The 18007-nt window shown below is 53.8% G+C and overlaps 1 protein-coding gene across 1 annotated transcript; it reads left to right on the top strand.

Moving 5' to 3' along the window:
• Positions 1-1585: 1585 nt before the first annotated feature.
• FAM83A (family with sequence similarity 83 member A) lies at positions 1586-14593 on the top strand. Its single transcript, XM_010988760.3, has 4 exons — positions 1586-2065; positions 7903-8070; positions 9445-9569; positions 14059-14593. The coding sequence occupies exons 1-4, from the start codon at positions 1586-1588 to the stop codon at positions 14591-14593; spliced, it is 1308 nt and encodes a 435-aa protein (XP_010987062.2).
• The last annotated feature ends 3414 nt before the right edge of the window (positions 14594-18007 follow it).

The following is an 18007-nucleotide window of genomic DNA, read 5'->3' as shown; positions in this document are numbered from 1 at the left end:
GGACTGTGCTTTTAAAAACACAGCTCCACTCCTGGACAGAGCCTCCTGAGCCACATTTCAGTGCGGTTACTGATGCTTATAGTATTTTCCTCCAAAGAGTAGAAAGATATGGCCCAGAGAGACACTTGGCTCTTACCACGTGCCAGCTGTTCAAAGACCAAACAATCCTGGTGTCCTGGCATCGCTCTCATCGCAGATTGTCGGGGCCCTTCTTTTACCTTATGCACACCCACTGCTCCAACAGTCTCCTCCTGGGCGTGCCTGTGATGTTCAGCCGGAGGGCTTTCTGAGGTTTCAGGGCAGTGCTTGGTGAGCCCACAGGGCAGGCCGGCAGGGCTGGGGATTTAACGGGGCAGCCCTGCACCAAAGATCAATGAGGCTGGTAGATAAATTCCGCAGCTCTCTCATTCTTTGGGTAGGAAAACTGAGATGTATTCTGTACCAGCTCCTAGAGGTCCAGTAGGACTGGACCCCAGATGTCCCCACTGATGTCCATAAGCCCTGGATGTCCACAAAGGTGACCTGCTCCTTAACACACCCTACGAGGCTCCCTCCCTTCCTGTCTCACTCCTCTGCTCCCCTTCCAGTGCTTCTTGGGGTCACCTCCCAATTAGCCACGTGTACTCAAATCCTAGTCTCACAGTCTGTTTCTGGAAGAGCCCAAATAAAGACAGTCTGGACTCTAGATTGCATTTCATTGACATGGAACGGCCCCCTGCTCTGTTCTGGCAGTTTGCATACTTCAAACATGCCTGCGGCCACCTGCCCCTCCAACACCGAGACAGACTGATCCCATCCATCTATCCACGGGCCCTGACATATCGCAGATTCTTCTCAAGACAGTATTCCAAAGCAGCTGCTTCCAACAGATCAGTGCTGGCCCCTGCACTGGAACCTCCGTGGGGGCTCTGTTCAAGCATGACCGTGACAAGCACAAGACAGGAGAGAGGTGGGACAGAAGGCTTTTCCAGAGGACAGGGAAGGCTGGGAACTGGAGGTGTTACCAAGAGAAGAGGGAACACCTGATCAACAGTTCTGCCTGGCAGAAATCCAGCTCTCTCTCCTCACACAGGGACAGGATGGATGGCCTATCTCAGGGGCCCGACAGGGAAATGCTTGTCTTTGAACCAATCAGCCTCTGAACTGAGGAGCACACAGGGGATGGTGCTGGGAGAGCCCACCTGCCTTGTAAATAAGGCTGAGGGTCTCGGGAGAATTGCACCTCAGGCTGGAAAGCCAGCTCACCTGGGCTTCCCCGGCTGCTGGGAGGAGAGGAAATCTCTCAGGGCTGAGTGTGCCCAGGCGTGATTGAGCCAGCCCTCCTGGCCTGCGGGCAGGGCGGGTGTCGCTCAGAGATAAGCCAACCCCTGGCTGCGGATCCCTGTGAAGCATTGCTCGGGACAGTGGTAAGTCACTTCCTCTGAGCAGGCACTCCTGGCCGCTGGCTGCACACTGGTTCTAAGAGCGAGTGCTTTCCAGAAGTGCCAGGAGCCCTGCTCCTCCTGTGCGGTGTGGCCTGCTTGCCCCTGACATCGGGAAGAGCTCAGGTACCCGCCACTCCCCCACGACTCAGGGACGGCGCAGCATGAGCCAGGCAAGGCACCTGGGCAAGATCCGGAAACGCCTGGAAGATGTCAAGAGCCAGTGGGTCCAGCCGGCCAGGGCTGACTTCAACGACAATGAGAGTGCCCGGCTGGCCACAGATGCCCTCTTGGATGGGGGTCCCGAGGCCTACTGGCAGGCGCTCAGCCAGGAAGGGGAGGTGGACTTCTTGTCCTCGGTGGAGGCCCAGTACATCCAGGCCCAGACTAAGGAGCCCCCCTGTGCCCCGGAGCCCCTGGGAGGGGCCGAGGCAGGCTCCAAGGGACTAGACTCCTGCTCCCTGCAGTCAGGTACCTATTTCCCCGTGGCCTCGGAGGGCAGCGAGCAGACCCTGCTGCACACCTGGGCCTCAGCTGAGAAGCCCTACCTGAAGGAAAAGTCCAGCGCCACCGTGTACTTCCAGACAGACAAGCACAACAACATCAGAGACCTCATCCGCCGCTGCATCACCCGGACCAGCCAGGTAGCGAGGGTGGAGCCTGGGTCTCCCGGCCACAGGCAGGTGGGCAGGAACGGGGCTGGTGGAGGAGAGGAGAGAGGGCTGCGTCCTGCTCTAAGGGACGGAGTCCAGGGGACTGAGATTAGGATGGAACCAGGGGTGTTACCCTCTGTCTTGCCCTAGATCACTGACTTCCTGATCCCACTTGTCACAATCTGGGTCCAGGTCACCGCCACCCACCACTGGAACTCCTGCAATAGCTTCCCGTCTGACCCTCCTCTTCCATCTGGATCCCCAACCCCCTAGTCTCCAAGCTGCTATAGACGCCTTTTCTATACTTCAAATCTAACTTGGTTCCTTCCCTGCTTAGAGCCTTCTGTGGCTCCCACTTGCCTCCAGTGGGAAGAGAAGATTCTGTAGCAGGGCTCACAACCTCTCCAGCTCCTCTCCCACCTCCTGCCACTCAATCCTGGGGGACCTACATATTCTTAAACCCACCAGGCTCTGTCTTGAGGCCTTTGCACATGCTGTACCCTTTGCCTGGGACCCCATCACCCCCATTGCTTTTCCCCTATTACCTACTCCTTGTCAGAACCCAGCACCGATGTCCCATTCTCAGGAAGCCTTTCTTGGGTTCCCGAGGCTAGGCGAAGCACCTCACTTTGATGCTTCTAAATGTAGGGGCTACTCCTCCTGGACCTAAACTTGTCCCTTTTCCTCCCAGACTGGGCTTAGACCTATTGGCCTACAAATGACTGTTCTGCACCAGAATCCAGCCATGATCAGGCAGAAGCAGAGGAGCCCTCCCCAGAGTGTTTACATTGTAATAAGTGACTTTAGAAGAAGAACAATCCTTCAGGTCCAGAGCAGAGTTTCCAGCACAAGACTAGTACTTGGTCAGAAGTTTCCAGCACAAGACTGGTACTTGGTCAGGAGTTTCCAGCACAAGACTGGTACTTGGTCAGGAGTCCTCCAGATGCTCCTGGAATTGCAAGGTCGTAAGTGCTGCCTGCCATCACCTGGGGAGTGGAGCAGGGACCCCAGATCGCTCCACCCCAGATGCACAAAATGACTATTCGGCTCAGGGATATGGGTGTCCCAAAGCTGCAGCAGGGCGGGGGTTAGGAAAGAAATTTGCCATCTAAAGAGTCTCTCTCATCACTAAAATTATCTATTTTGTTACATTTAAAAGAGCTCAAAAAAGAACAAACCAATATTTAAGCTTATTTTCTGCTAAGATCCCACTCTCATGACGGAATCCCCTCTCAAGTCCAGTACTGTGTGAAATCTTATGGCTCCTGAAGAAGCCGCCACAGGTGGGGAGGCTGTGCTCGGAGCAGGTGGGAGGGAGCAGAGTTCTGGAAAATAAAATAGAAGGTAACAAGGGGTGGAGCATGGGCTTTTCATGTCGCTGGGCTGCTTCAGAGCAGTGTTTCACGTTTCCCTGACAGGGAGGGGTTAGGAGTTGACAGACGGGCCCAGGCAGGTGGCCAGGAGTTCCCACCCTACCTGGGGCACCTGGGGTGGGCTGCATGACCCAGGGCAAGTCCCTTGACCTCCCCGGGCCCCAGATTCCACGCAGGACTAAGGACCCTTCCAGTTCCAAGGGTCTGTTCCTAAACACGCTACCTCTGGTCTCTCTCTGCTGAGGTCCGTGCCCTCCTGCGGGGCGGGCACCAGTGGTGATGGGGAAATTCTCAACTGCAGCTGCAGCCCGAAGGGTGAGTGGGACTCCCTGGAGGGAAGCCAGGTTAGGGCTTGTGAACCACCGTCCCCTGGCTGAGTCCCTCTCCTGCCCCACTGCCACCAGCAAGGCTTGCTTCCCTCTCTTCCCCTCGGTGGCCCTGAGGCCTGCTCCTGTCTCTCTCTTATCAACACAATATGATTTTAGGATGACACTTGAAAATCAGAAGATTTTACCTACAAGTAAGAATTTCCAGCTCCTCTTAGCAGGTAGGAAGAGCTGGCTCTGTCGGCACTGAGCTGTTTCCACTTCTTTGGGTGGGTCCCTTTGCCGCAGTCCTCTTGTCCCAGGCCCAGATGAGTTTCACCCATTTTGTTACCCGTCAGTCCCCTGCAAGCAGTTTGTGATATCACGCCATACGAAACACACACACATACACACACACACAACACACACAACACACACAACACACACACAGAAGTGATCAGTGACCTGTTCTCATGGAGATGCCAGGGGGCTGGACCCCCAGCCACAGACTGTCCATGGAAGTAGGCTGTGTCCACAGAGAGGTGTTGAGAAGGGGAAAAGGGTTTGTGTCTCCCTCTCCAATGGCTTCAATGCCCGCCGCCCCTACCCGGAGAGAAGAGAGGGGAACAGACAGAGCCAGCCTGCTAAGTGTTTCCCAGAGCCGTTTCCACTCCCTAAGGAGCAGGAGTGCTCCCTCTTTCCCTTCCTGCTCATTCCTTTACTCCACAAAGCCTAATTCACTGGCCAGGCCCTGCACCCAGGATGGTGGAGCAAACAAGAGCCGTCCCTCCCTCCCTCGGGCTGCCTGCCCTGAGGGGAGAGGCGGGGAGAGGAGAGGACACTGGTGGGTGGCGGCCCTGGGCTTGAGCAACCCCTGGTGCCTGGAAGGTGACTAAAGCAGGCTTCACAGAAGAGGTGGCTTCTGAGTCTCAAAGGCTGAGTAAGAGTTTGCCGGGCAGAGAGGGGAGGGAAAGGAATTCCAGGCCTAGGGAGTATCAAATGCAAAGGTCAAGAGGTGTGAGAGGGCTGGATGCCCCAGAGGCAGGGAGACTAGGGAGACGTGCAGACAGATGTGGAGGTGACTTGTCTTGAAGGAAGGGGTTTTACTCCCAGTGCCCTAGAAGCAGGAGGCACTGCACACCATACAGGGCCACACAGGGAGCACCAGGGGCCATCAGGAGGCAGGAGGAGTCGGGGATACATGAGCAAAAGGCTTTATTGTGGTTTTGCAGGAAAAGTAAGGCAGGGCCAGGTTAACAGTTTAGGATGGGCTGGTTTGAACAATTCCAGCAGGCTCTGGGCCACAGGTGGTACCTGGCACTGGAGTGATTTAGGGCATGCAGGGGGAGTACTGTCTTGAGGCAGGAGCCTTAGATAAAGGAGGCAGTTAGGACACAGGCTCTGGGTTGCCTGCTTTGCGTTTGAGAGCTGCTCCTAGACCAGGAGTTAGTTACCTGTAGGAATCACCTGGCCCTGGGATGTCAGGGCATCATAAAATACAGAAAACGAAACGGGATTCATCTACCCTCCAAGTATGGTCGAGGGCCCCTGAGGGTCCCGAGACCTTCCAGTGGGGCTGTGATGTCCTGCCCTTTCTGATCACTTATCTGTGTGAAGCTAGATTACCTTCCTAGACTTCCTCCCAAACAGCGCATCACAACAGATTGCTGCGGGAGCAGGTGCGAGAACCAGCTGTCTCCTGTTAAGCCAGACACCACAGGGATTTGCAAAACTGTAAAACAATGGCATGCTGCTCACTACATTTTGTTGTTGTTTTGGAAAGTATCTTTTTTTTTTTGCTTTAAAATTGTTATTTATGTTAACATGTGATGGATTTAATATTTTTAAGTAACAAAAACTAGTTATACTTAAATAACTAATAGACATTTAAAATTTTTCTCAGTTTAAGTTTCTAATACGACGAGTACTAGTAGTTCTAATCCACACAAACCAAAGCCCTCTGGAAGCCTCAGTAACTTTTTAAGAGTGTAAAGGGGTCCTGAGACCAAGAAGTCGGAAAATTTTAGCAGGCAAGGCCCTTGTCCCTGCTCGGTCCCCGCACCGTCTCCCTTTCTTTCAACAAACAGCACACTGCAGATTCACTGCAGAGAAGAAAACTCTAATCCACTCCCTGGGAGGCTGGTGGGGAAGATGGGGGGGGGGGGGCATGCTGAGGAGGTGGTGGGGAGCTGTGAGAAGGGTCCAAAGAAGCTCCATACCCCCACCCCTAGGTGTCAGGGACAACCTTTTCAGGCTGAGCCCCTGCCCTGGCAGCAGCTGAACAAAGGACAAGCTCCATGCCCCCCACTATCCTCCTGGGATCTGTGACAGGCCTGCTTCCCCTCCCGAGGAGCTCCTTAGAGTAGGTCCCTCTCTGCCTCTGGATACCCAGGGCTCGGGTCTGGCAAATGTCACCACTCCAGATCGGGCCATTGGGAAGGGGAGCATCAGGTGAGGACAGAGGCGACACAAACAGGTGTGGGCATGTGGCTGGGAGGGGAGTGGTCCTCCCACAGCTGCCTCTTCAAGGGCGGTTGGCCCCATTGCCCTGTGGTCAGCAGACAGGTGATGGTGGAGGGTCCACCTGGGCCCCATTCTCTTTCTCTGTCCACATTCTCTTTGAGCTCTGCTCTGGGGTCTCCCAACCCCCCAGGGCTTGACTGTCCTTCCCTGGCCCATCCCTAACCCACCAGCAGAGGAGGGACAGGCTGTGTCCACTGTATACAGACAGCAGAGTCCCTCTCTTGGGCCTGCTGTAGACTGAGTGGGAGCGTGGCTCCAGGCTCGGGTCTGGAGCATCTCCCCTGCATTCTAGCCATGTAGTGTTAGGAAAGTTACTTAAGACCTCTGTCCCCTTTGCTCCTCACCTGGGAAGCCAGGGTAACAGTGTTGTGAAGGTTACAGGAGACAAAACATGGCTGAGATTAAACGTTCAGGAAATAGTTGCCACTGTTATTACTCATCCACCAAATGCAAGTTCAAGAAAAGGAGCAACAGCACAGAGGAGAGGAAGAGGGAGTAGCAGTGAAGCACAAAGTGGGGCAGGGGGTGCTAAGTGCCCCCCAAACTGGCCCAACAGGGTTGGCGGCCTCACCAGGGCCCGAGTCCCTTCTCCCCTCCCACCCACTGCCCTTCCTAAGGCAGGAGGATGTCCAGCCCATGAGGAGCTTACATCTGCCTGGCAGGTCATGAGGGAGTCTCAGCCGGGATCTGAGGTCCCCATAGGATGACCCCTGCCTGTGGGTTGGCGCCACAGGCCAGGAGCCCCTCGCTGGGCCCCTCTCTCACACTGAAGCCCCAGGTTCCCAGGGCCAGGCTGCCAGGCGGTGCCTCCAAGCCAACTTCCTTCTTCAGCTAAGTGTCACGGCAAGTGCCTCCTTCTTCTCAGCCAACCTCATTCTGCTGTGCTGGTCCGTCTGACTGGCCCTAACAAGGACCCTGCTGTTTCTTCTTTATGCCTAGAGTGGTGTGGGCACTAATTTTAATCCTCATCCATAACCTGGGTTAAAACAACATTTCTGCACAGTGTTGTTCTAACATTATTCACACTTGCTCATGGACATGCATATGGTCATAGTCGTATTTTAACTATGTACTTTACTTTCACACGTGTTTCATTTATATTGTCTGGGCTCACAGACCCACCTTGCATGACACCTAATGCCCTTTAATTGCGCAGTGTTATAGGGAAAGAAACTGAGACCAGAGAGCATAAGTGACGTGTCCGAAGGCACTCAGCTAGTCTCAGCAGCACCACAGCTGGAGCCAAACTTCACTATTCCCAGAAAACCACCTCTTCTCTGGATAATGTGCCACCAGAATCTGCCCGGCCACCTCCCCTTGGTCTCCTCTGCTCTTCTCTGCCTCCTCTTTCTGCTTTTCTCTCCTTTCTCCTCCGCACTCTCCACTCCAACAGTGGGCGGAGAGGCCAGAGGGTGTGTCGTGGGCTGGAGATGTGGGTTCAGGATGGAGGCAGGGGCCCTAGCAGCTCTTGGCCCTTTCCTGAGTCATGCCCTGCGAGACCGTCCCCCTCCCCAGCACGGCCACATGGGAACAGCCCTCCCAGGCCCACTGGGACTTAGGATCTTTGGCTGAAACCAGCTAACACCTGGCCCTGACTCTTCTGGTGTCTGACTCTGCTCTGGCCCAGGTCCTGGCCATCCTGATGGATGTGTTCACAGATGTGGAGATCTTCTGTGACATTCTAGAGGCAGCTAACAAGCGCGGGGTGTTCGTCTGTGTGCTCCTGGACCAGGGAGGTGTGACGCTCTTCCAGGAGATGTGTGACAAAGCCCAGATCTCTGACAGTCACCTCAAGGTAGGGGCCCTACGATAGTCCAAGAAGTCCTCTATGTTGGGAGAGAACAGGTTCTGCTGTGGTAACAGGTGCCCCATCCCAATGGCTTCACATCACAAATGATGATTTCTTGCTCAAACAATGTCCAGTGCAGGTCAGACGGCCCTCCCTCAACCTGTAGCTGCACCATTAGGAAGACACAGCCTCCAAGATGCAGTGACAGGGAGAGAGGGTGCGAGGATTCTGCAGGATGTTTTAGGATCGGACTTTCATGGCCCCCACTCCCAGCCCTCTGATCTCACATAGATTGATTGGGGGCTGGGAAGCATAAAGGGGCCCAACCTCTGCCTTTTCTCCTCTCAGCTGAGGAGACCCAGAGGACGCACTTCCAGGGCAGAGCAACACCCAGGACCTGTGTGGTACGTGTTTAGGGCCCCACGACCCCAACAGGAGGCTGATCCTCTCACTTCACCAAACTCCTCACTGCCTTCTGGCAAGGAGAAGAGATACCCAGAGATGAGGGTTCATTTAGTCACGGCAAATTTGGGGCAGCTAATTCAAGGGCAGCTTCCTGGAGCAGACACAGCTGCACAGCTGATGGGTGGTTCCCTGGTGACCCACCTCTAGCTCAGGCAGGTCAGCCCCTGGGAGACCCTGCTCTCCTCTCCCCTCCTTCCCTTCCGCTCTGAGCAGACAAGATGCAGCTGGCCCTAGGCACCTCCTGGTGCCAGAGGACTCAGGTCCTCTGACCCTGGGGCCTGCTTGATGTTACCTGGACCACAAGTCCTCAGCAGGAGGCCATCAAAACAGGTCCACAGTGCAGGCCTTGCCTTCGTGGCCCACACCCGTCACACCCAGGGACAGGGGGATGTGGCCCTCCTCCCACCATCTGATGGAGCTTATGGAGAGGCTGGGAGGAGCTGCTGGAGGCCTGGATATCCCCTCCCCAGAGCCTGCCCAGCCGCCAGCGGGCATCCACAGGACCCCAGCTGTGTTCCACCTGCCCTTTCTGTTCTCCAGCCTTCTGAGTGTTTCGGCTTGAGGGCTGGGCAGCGGGTGCTTCTGGGGAGGAAAAGGACAAACAGGCCATGATTTGGGTTGTGGTCACACCTTTTCTTAGGACAGTCTAGGGTCCACTGAGGTATCCACAAAGTCTCCCCTTCTGGCTGCCCTGGACCTTCCCTCTGACGGGCTTGGAGTCAGGGACTCATGTCACTAAAGCCACTTACAGGGCAAGGCTGTGCTTGCCAGACCTCTGTGGCCCAGGCAAGCCCAGACCAAGGGCTCTGTAAGCACCAGGCCCTTGCCTTTCTTTTGTGTTCTGCTTTGTTTAAAGTCTACCATGTATCTATAAATACAGAATTAGTGAGGGATACCTTCCCTCCCTTCCAACAGAACATTTCCATCCGGAGCGTAGAAGGAGAGGTGTACTGTGCCAAGTCAGGCAGGAAGTTCGCCGGCCAAATCCAGGAGAAGTTCATCATCTCGGACTGGAGATACGTCCTGTGTGGATCGTACAGGTAAGCGCTGGGCCTCCCCTTCTGTCCAGGCTCTGTGGAGGCCAAGGCTGAGCGGGGTGCCGACCAGCCCCAGCTGCTCAGGCCCACGTGCCCACCAGCAGCTCCCCAGGGGCTCCTGCTGTTCCCAGAGCTGGGGCTTCATCACATGCAGGAGGCTGGAGGCAGGACCATTCTGGGCAATAGGGGGAAATGTGGGCCCTTCCTGGACAGAGAGAGAGTTCCAGGTGCCTCAGTTTCCCTTCAGATTGTGATAGGACAGAAAAGCCCGTTTCCCTCGTCAGACCTCTCAGTGTGATTATAAACCCAGGCAATTGGTTTTGTTGTGTGTGTGCTCCATTTTATTTTCAAAATATTTAGTTATTCTAATATAACAAATGTACTGAGATATAATTCACATGCCAAGTAGTCCACCCATTTAAACTGTGCAATTCAATTCTTGTTAGCATCAGTTTTCTCATCCGTAAAATGGGGATAACAGTCCCTTCCCTTGCAGGTCACTGTATGGTTCAATGAGATTAAATTTGCAACAAAACATGTGGCGCAGCTCCTAGCACACAGTAGGTGTTCAGTAAGGGTTGCTATTAGCCCTGGCAAAGCCCCGAGGGAAGGGCCACGGGAGAGGCCAGATTTGGAAGGGTTGGTCCTGAGGGGCTGCTGAGCAGAGCAGGCCTGGGCGCCGCCACATTGGTGTTGGGGTGGGGCAGGGGTGCAAAATCAGGCAGCTGGAACAGCATGAGGAACAGCATGAGATCAACCTAGCCTTCTAACTAGACCCTGACTCCACTCCTGCCCTGGCCCCCACTGCCACCCCTCGGCTTTCTGTACCATTCTGGCATCCAGTATGGCTAGAGGAACAAAATTTTTCAAACTGTGCATTGCTGTCCATGAAATTGATTTAGTGGGTGATGCCCAGAATTCTTAAAAATGAAGTAGTATAGAATATAAACAATCAGAGCACACTGAGGTAAGGGGTGTCCTGGAATTTGTTGTGGGGTTCTGTATTTATTTGTGAATGTGAGTAGGTCACGATGTAAAATGTATTTCTCCAAGAACAGCCAAGATAAGTCTGAAGAACAACAGGCAGGGAGGACTGACCCCTCCAGAGATCAGGACTTGCTGTGGAACTGCAGTATCCAGACAATGTGGCACTGGGGGAGGGACAGACAAACCGGCATACGGAACAGAACAGAAAGCTCAAAACCAAAGCCACACTTGACAGGGCATGTCAGAGCAGTGGGAGAAAGAGGAAACTGGAAAAAAAATTCTCCATATGAAAAATTGGATTCTAATTCATACACATACACACACACACACACACACACACAAAATCACCTCTCAATAGATTAAAAGAACTTAAACGTCAAAAACAAGCTTTAAGGGGTGTTGGGGTGCTTTAATACAGACACCCCTCTGTGTTAAACAGAACACAAAAAAGCACTGACTAAAAGATTGCTAAATCGGACTATATTACAATTAAGAACTTCGGTTCATTGAAAGACAGCTTAAAGAAGTGAAAAGTCAAATTATAAACTGGCGGAACAGGTTTTCATATGCCCTGACAAGATTAGTGTCAAAAATCACAATGAACTCCCACCATTCACAGCAGCAAAACAGCATAGCGGAAGCGTGGGGGAGAAGCGAGAGCAGGCGCTTCACCCAGGAGGAAACACATGAAAAGACGTTCAGCATCCTCAGTGATCAGGAAAACGCGAATCAGGGCTAGCATGAGTTACCATTTTATACCTTTTCAGAAAAGAAGAATAAAGGAGACTGACGATACAAATAGTGGATTTAAAAATTTCTACGTAGCTGATGGGATTGCAAATCGGTACAGTGACTCTGGAAAGTTTGGCATTTTCTCTGAGGGTGAATATTCACCTAGCTATGCCCAGCAATTCCACGCCTAGGTATATTTCCAAGAGAAACTGGTCCGCAGTACAGAAGAAGGCAGGTATAAGACTGTTCATAGAAGCACTGGTCACCCCAGAAAAACCACAGAAGCAATCCCAGGGCCCACCAATGAGAGAACGGATAAGTGAGCCATGAGATAGCCCCCAGGGGAACATCATACAGCAGTCAAAAACGAATGAAGTACAGCAACACGAGATAACATGGATAAACTTAGCAATATGTCAGTGAAAAAAAATCCCCAAAGATTATATATATGTTATAAGCAACTAAAATAGAAATATTTACAATTGTTCCTCAGCATCTGTGGGAGATTGGTTCCAGGATCCCCCACAAATACCCAAATCCAAGGATGCTCAAGTGCCTTATATAAAATGGTGTAATATTTGCATATAACCTATGCACATCCTCCAGTAAACTTTAAATCATCTCTAGATCACTTATCATACCTAATATAAATGCTATGTAAATAGTTGCCAGCATGCAGCAAATTCTAGTTTGGTTTTTTGGAACTTTCTGGGAAAATTTTTTTCTGAAAGTTTTCCACCCATGTTTGGTTGAATCCTCGGATGCAGAACATGAGTACATGGAGGGCTGACAGTACTTTCCAGAACTTTCTATTATTATTACAGAAAAAGGAAAGAATGAGAACCATGGCACAGGATTTCGGGTGGTGATCTCCTCTTTTGGGGGGAAACTGGAAAATGAGTTCCTAGGAGGAACTATGTGGTTAGATGCTGGTTATTGTCAAGATGCTAGTTTTTCGCCCTAGGTGGTGGGTTCATAGGTGCTTATCAGAAGATAAATAATGAAGTAGACAGCTACATAGGCGTAAATGGCCGTGAATACACAGATCAATGATGAGAGTGGGTCTTGAGCCAAAGATTTTGACTAAGTCAATTCTACGTACTTAGGGGCCAAAATAGAATTAAAATAAAATGCATTTCTTACCATAGGAGGTGATAAAAGTGTGAAAGCTACAGCACAGGGTGAATAAACACGTAGGGCGTGAGGGCAAGGCACCCCGACCCACCCCCGACCCGGTGAGCTGCAGAGACGCACCAGGGACTCATCGGCGCTGAAGGTGGGGGTGCGGGGAGCGCAGGGGCACTCGGGGTGCCTGGGGGCCTGAGAAGTTGCCAGGCACTTTTGGCCCTGCTTCGTTGAGGAAGCACGCATTTGCTTAGTCTAATATACCCCGATTCCAAACAACAGAGGGTGAATGACTGCTTACTGTTGCCAAGAGTCCCGCTGTCCCTGTTCTTGCCTTCCCTGTCAGCTGGCTGGCCAGACGCTCAGCATCAGCTGCTGACATCTCTGGAGTGTGTGGGTGGCCCCTGGGCTGCGGACATCTCTGGAGTGCGCGGGTGGCCCCTGGGCGGGGAGGGAGGTTTAAACAAAGCTTCGTTGTTCTTCCCAGCATTGCCCCAGCCTTGTGTGCGCCCCGCCCTGCCTCACAGAACAGGGACTCCGGAGGCTGGGCCCGCCTTTTGGTGGCAAGGCAGGAGGCTGAAGGCTGAGACCCCTGATACAGTCGTTTCTGTACCCCACTGTCACCCTGCCCCCTCTCTGGCCATCCTGTCCCCATCGCTCCCCACACCTGTGTTCTCATTATTAGGGACCCAGGAATCTCTAACCTGATGCTTTTGGTGGGTCTTCTGTGCCGTCACCAGGCTTTTTCAAGGGCCTTTTGGGGAGAGTGGGGTGATGAGGGGAGTTTTTCATCAGAGATAAAAGGAATTTGTTTGGGGGGAAGGTAATAGCTCAGTGGTAGAGCACTTGCTTAGCAAGCCCAAGGTCCTGTACCTCCATTAAAAAAATTTTTTTAAAGAAAGGAATTTGTTTAAATCAGGGAATCATAAAAGATAATATGCAAATACCTCGAGCACGTTGTTTCCACTTACGATGTGTACATGGAGGGCGACCTCCCTTGGATGTCCGGGCAAACCCACTGATGCAGCATCCTTCCGGTTCTGTGGGCTCGCCCTGTGTTCTCCTTTCCATCCCCAAAGAGCAGAGGATTCTCCCTCCCTCTCCTGCCCCTTCGGGGTCCAAGTGCCTGAAGACTGGGCTACACCCTTTAGATTTTCATGAGAATACAGCTCCTGCCTCACAAGAGGCAGCCCCACGCTCTATTTGGTTAGAAGAAGCAGGTGTCCCGCAGGTCACAGGTGAAGCTGCCAAGGCCCCAGTGGCTGGCTGACTCATGTCAGCAGAGTCGAGGACACTGGCATTCAGATGGCACCGAGCCCCTTTGTGCCTCTGCACGGATCTTCTCCGGGGCCAAAATCTGAGCTCCAGGAGGGAATCCTGACCTGAGGCCCAGATTCACTCTGCATCTTAATTATTCACCTGCAAACATTTGCTGGTCTCTGAGATTCAGTTTTGCCGTCTGGGAGAGGCGGAGAACCATGTCTCCCTCCCAGGGGTTCGGCCAGGATTGAAGGAGCTGGATGGAGGAGCGGTGGGCAGTGTGTTAATCCCCTTCCTACTAGGCTTGCCAGGAGCCCCCACCACCCCCAGAAAAGGCTGGCTGAGGCCTCACATCCCCACCCCTCGCTCTCTCCCCTCTTGCCTCCAGCTTTACCTGGCTCTGCGGACACGTGCACCGGAACATCCTCTCCAAGTTCACAGGCCAGGCGGTGGAGCTGTTTGACGAGGAGTTCCGCCACCTCTACGCCTCCTCCAAACCCGTGATGGGCCTCAAGTCGCCCAGGCTGTCTGCACCCCTCCAGCCCAGCGCTGGCCCCAGCCCCCTGCCCGGCCGCCTCAGTGGCAGTAGCTGCTCCGCCAGTGACCGCACGACCTCTGACCCCTTCAGCAGCCTGTCCGCTGGCAGCAACCCCCAGAACCAGAGCCTGTCCACATCCTCAGGGCCCGGCAGCCCCCTGACCCCCAACCCACCTCCTGCCCCCAGGTTTCAGCCCCATCACGGCCCTTGGGGGCCCCTGATCCCACAGGCCCACTTCTCCCCAAGGCCCCACGACGGCCTGCCCGCTCTCTACAGCAACCTCAACGCCTACAGGCCCACGCGGCTGCAGCTCGAGCAGCTTGGCCTGGTGCCCAGGGTGGCCCACACCTGGAGGCCCTTTCTACAGGCATCCCCTCATTTCTGAGGGGTCCCTCCCTCCAGTGGGCCTGTATTCTCAGATTTTCTGGCCTAAGGACCCCACTTCAACAACTAGCATCTGTGAACCTGCTGCCCTTGAAACTAAAGACTCTTGAATGAAATCATTGCCTCTGTTTCAACAATCCCAGGCCTGAGACCATTCACTTGCCGATCCCTACCCTTCCCTGGCCTCCCCTCTCTGGTATGGCCTATGCAGCATATTCCAGAAGGTTCCAGGGAGATGGGGGGGCAGGAAGCTAGAGGACAAAATCTTGAAAATAGAGCCCCTTTCTCCCAAAGAGCAGCCAGTGCTTTGGTAGTGACATTTCCCAAAGCTCTGTAACGTGAGAATGGGTTGATGCAGCCCACGTTTTACATGTGGAGAAACTGAGGCTCCGAGAGGCAGAGGGTGGGTATGATCAAGGTACTCCTTCCCAGCGCCCAGAAATGGTCCACTCTGCAGAGACTCAGGAGAGAGCGTGGGGACATTCTGGATGTTGCTGGGAGTGGGGAAAACGCCTCCTCCCCACATACTACTAGGGTATCCCTGGAGCCGATGAATCAGGGATGAGGCCCCAGAACCTGCCACTGTAAGTTGTGCGGGGCTGGTTGGAATTGTGGCCACCAGGGGTGGGGCAAGCCGAGGCATCTGGGCGATGGAGTTGGACAAGGCAGTTTAACAGCTCAGGTGTTTGCTTCAAAGAGCCTTGGGCTGGCCTGGAGGTCCCTGGAGTCTGGGCTGAGTCCCAGGGGCTTGAGTTGTCAGATCTGGGAATGACCCTACAGCAGGACCTTGGGCAGCCTTGAAGAACCAGGGAGGGTCCCGCATTGACCTTGTAGCCTCCAGCAGCAGTCAGCCGTCTCCAGATCTAGGCTCCTCTATCTGGCTTGTTGACATCCTGAAGCACGTCCACTGCGCCCTCAGAAGCCCCGTCATCCTTTCATTCTCAGGGTCAGCACATCCGGTTTGTTCCTGGGGTGAAACTAGTCTAGCTTGGGTATAAGAAAAACAGTGGATGCTCAGGGAGCACAGAGGAGGATCAGCCAGCCTGGCTTGGGGAGGTCGGTTGCCCTTTTCCGGCTCAGAAGCTTTGCCTATGATGCGGAGGCTGGGAGGACAGTCCCTCCTCCTGGTGGCCTCTGAATTCTGACGCACATGGCTTCCCAAGTCATGCTCTGCAGATGGCATCTCCCTGCAGCCCCGCCCTGTTTGTATTTGTCCAACACTTTGGACAGAGGAAGAGGTGTCTTTGCTTCCATTTTCTTCCAAATTGTGTTTCTGCCCTCACTTCACCCTTTTCCTCCTTAATCCCGAAAGTCCAACAACAGCAACAAAAGCCCTTTGGTTACTGAGGTTTTTTAAACCCAGTCCTGATGCTGCTGGCTTCCTGCTGCCCGCCGCGCTGAGGTTAGGACGACCAGAGCTGTGGATTTCGCAGCCTGATTAGAAAGCTTCGGGAAGGTGAAGCTTGCTGGGGTGCCAAGAACTCCAGAGGCAAGCTCTACCCCTACATCTGGCTCTGTCTGGGTAGAGAGGGGACCCTGCAGCCAGAATAAACCCTCCTCCTCCCACATCCTCTCCACCAGTCAGTTTCCCCTCCGCAGTCGTCTTACAATTCACGAGTATTGTTTTTCCTACTCTGGGCACTTTGTCATGTAGTCATGATCCCCGCCTGCTGGGAAGTTAGGTGTCGTTTGCTTTGGCCAGTGGGATGTGAGCAGAAGTGTTGAGGGTTACTTTCAGGTTTTTTTTTAAACTTTTTTTTTTTTTGAAGTATAGTCAGTTTACAATATGTCAACTTCTAGTGCAAGCACCTGGGTGCAGATCACTTTCCCTCAAGATGGAGCCCCCTCCGCCCGCCCAGTTTCCTAAGTGACTGTGATGAGCAGGACATGCCTACCTCGCTGACCTACAATGGATAAGCAGTAAGAGAAAGAAATAAACCTTTGTTGTTTAAGCCACTGAGATTTGGGGCTGTTTCTTACTGTACCATGATCCAGCCTAGCCTGACTGATACATCTCAGGACCCACTAATGTGAGGCTGGGCCATTCCTTTGTAGGACCAGACTTCCCAGGTCCCCGAGCCTCAGGTTCTCGTTTCAAGACATCATTTCCACCAGGTGACAAGGCGGGTTTTACACCTGGCAAGGGAGTGGCTGAAAGCCAAGGCAAGTCCTTAACCAAGTTTTCAATCCTCATAAACCTAGTCTTGCCCCAGCTTTAATTCTGCTCTGGGCGGGAATAACACCTGCAACTGCCCTGGCAGCCCTGCTTGCTGGGGGCCATCCTGAGACCTGTGGAGTCTCTCCTGCAGTGTGAAGCTCGACCACAGCAGTGGAAAGCCACCATGTGCCACAGACCTTCCAGCGGCAGGCAGAGACCCAGACTCACATCTGTCCTGCAGAACACCAGTCAGCTGGCGGCGGCAACCACGTGAACCACCACCATGAAGAATGCGAGAGAACGAAGGAAATCGTATGATAGTCGTGTTCGGGTGGGGGGCACGGTGGAAACGCATTCCCCAAACCAGGGATCAGGGATCATGTGACCCACTGCAGGGTCATCAGCCAGGACTGACTGGAGTTTGGATTGCAATGATCGACCCTGCCCTCCAGAGAAGCCCCCCAGGCCTCCCTCTCCTGGAAATGATCTGTGGCATTCACTTGGTCCTCACCAGATACTGACCTTTCCTGACCCCGTCTGCACTGTAAGAGGCCAAGGGCACCTTTGCAGGCCCGCTGGGACCCTACCACCACCACCCTGGATGTCCGTGGACACAACGAGTGCTAACTGATGGGTCAAGGAGCTTTACGCCCACGGGGGGCCGACATCCAGACACCCCAGGATGACCTTTACCCCATCACCTTGACCCGGGCTCCCTGCCGCCACTGTGCTGGCAATGCTGGCCTGGCCTAGGAGTGCCAGAGCCGCATCTTCAAATGCTTCATTTTCTGGACTTGGTCCAGGAAGCTGTTGGACACAGAGAAACCATCATTCACTCTCTCAGCTTCTCCTGAAGAGGCTCTGCACTTCAGGAAAACTGATCCCAGAGAATGTAAACACTGCAGACACGCACGCACACGTACAAACACGACCCCCTTTTTCGGGTCGCTCACTGTGGCTCCACTGAGATGGACGCGCCAGATGCGCTACCCCTCTCCTCCGCAGTGACCACACAGTGACACGCCAGGCTGGGTGGACAGGCGGCGGCCAGGCCTCCAGAAATGACGTTTCTCTGCACAAACCGGGTTCTCCACCAGCAGATTCAGTGCTTGCTTCTGCTGGCTGCTCTTCAAGAACTGCGGCCCTAAAGTGGAAGGGCCCCGAGGCCGGCTTCCTGACTTCTCCCAAACGGCCACACGTGTGCTCCCCTCCCAGGGCAGCCTGCTGTGAGAGGCGCACGGGGCTCTGCTGCCCTGG

This window comes from Camelus dromedarius, chromosome 20 (assembly GCF_036321535.1).
Source record: "Camelus dromedarius isolate mCamDro1 chromosome 20, mCamDro1.pat, whole genome shotgun sequence".
Taxonomy (NCBI): domain Eukaryota; kingdom Metazoa; phylum Chordata; class Mammalia; order Artiodactyla; family Camelidae; genus Camelus; species Camelus dromedarius.
The sequence above is the reverse complement of the archived record's forward strand: the minus strand, read 5'-3'. Positions and strand labels throughout refer to the sequence as shown.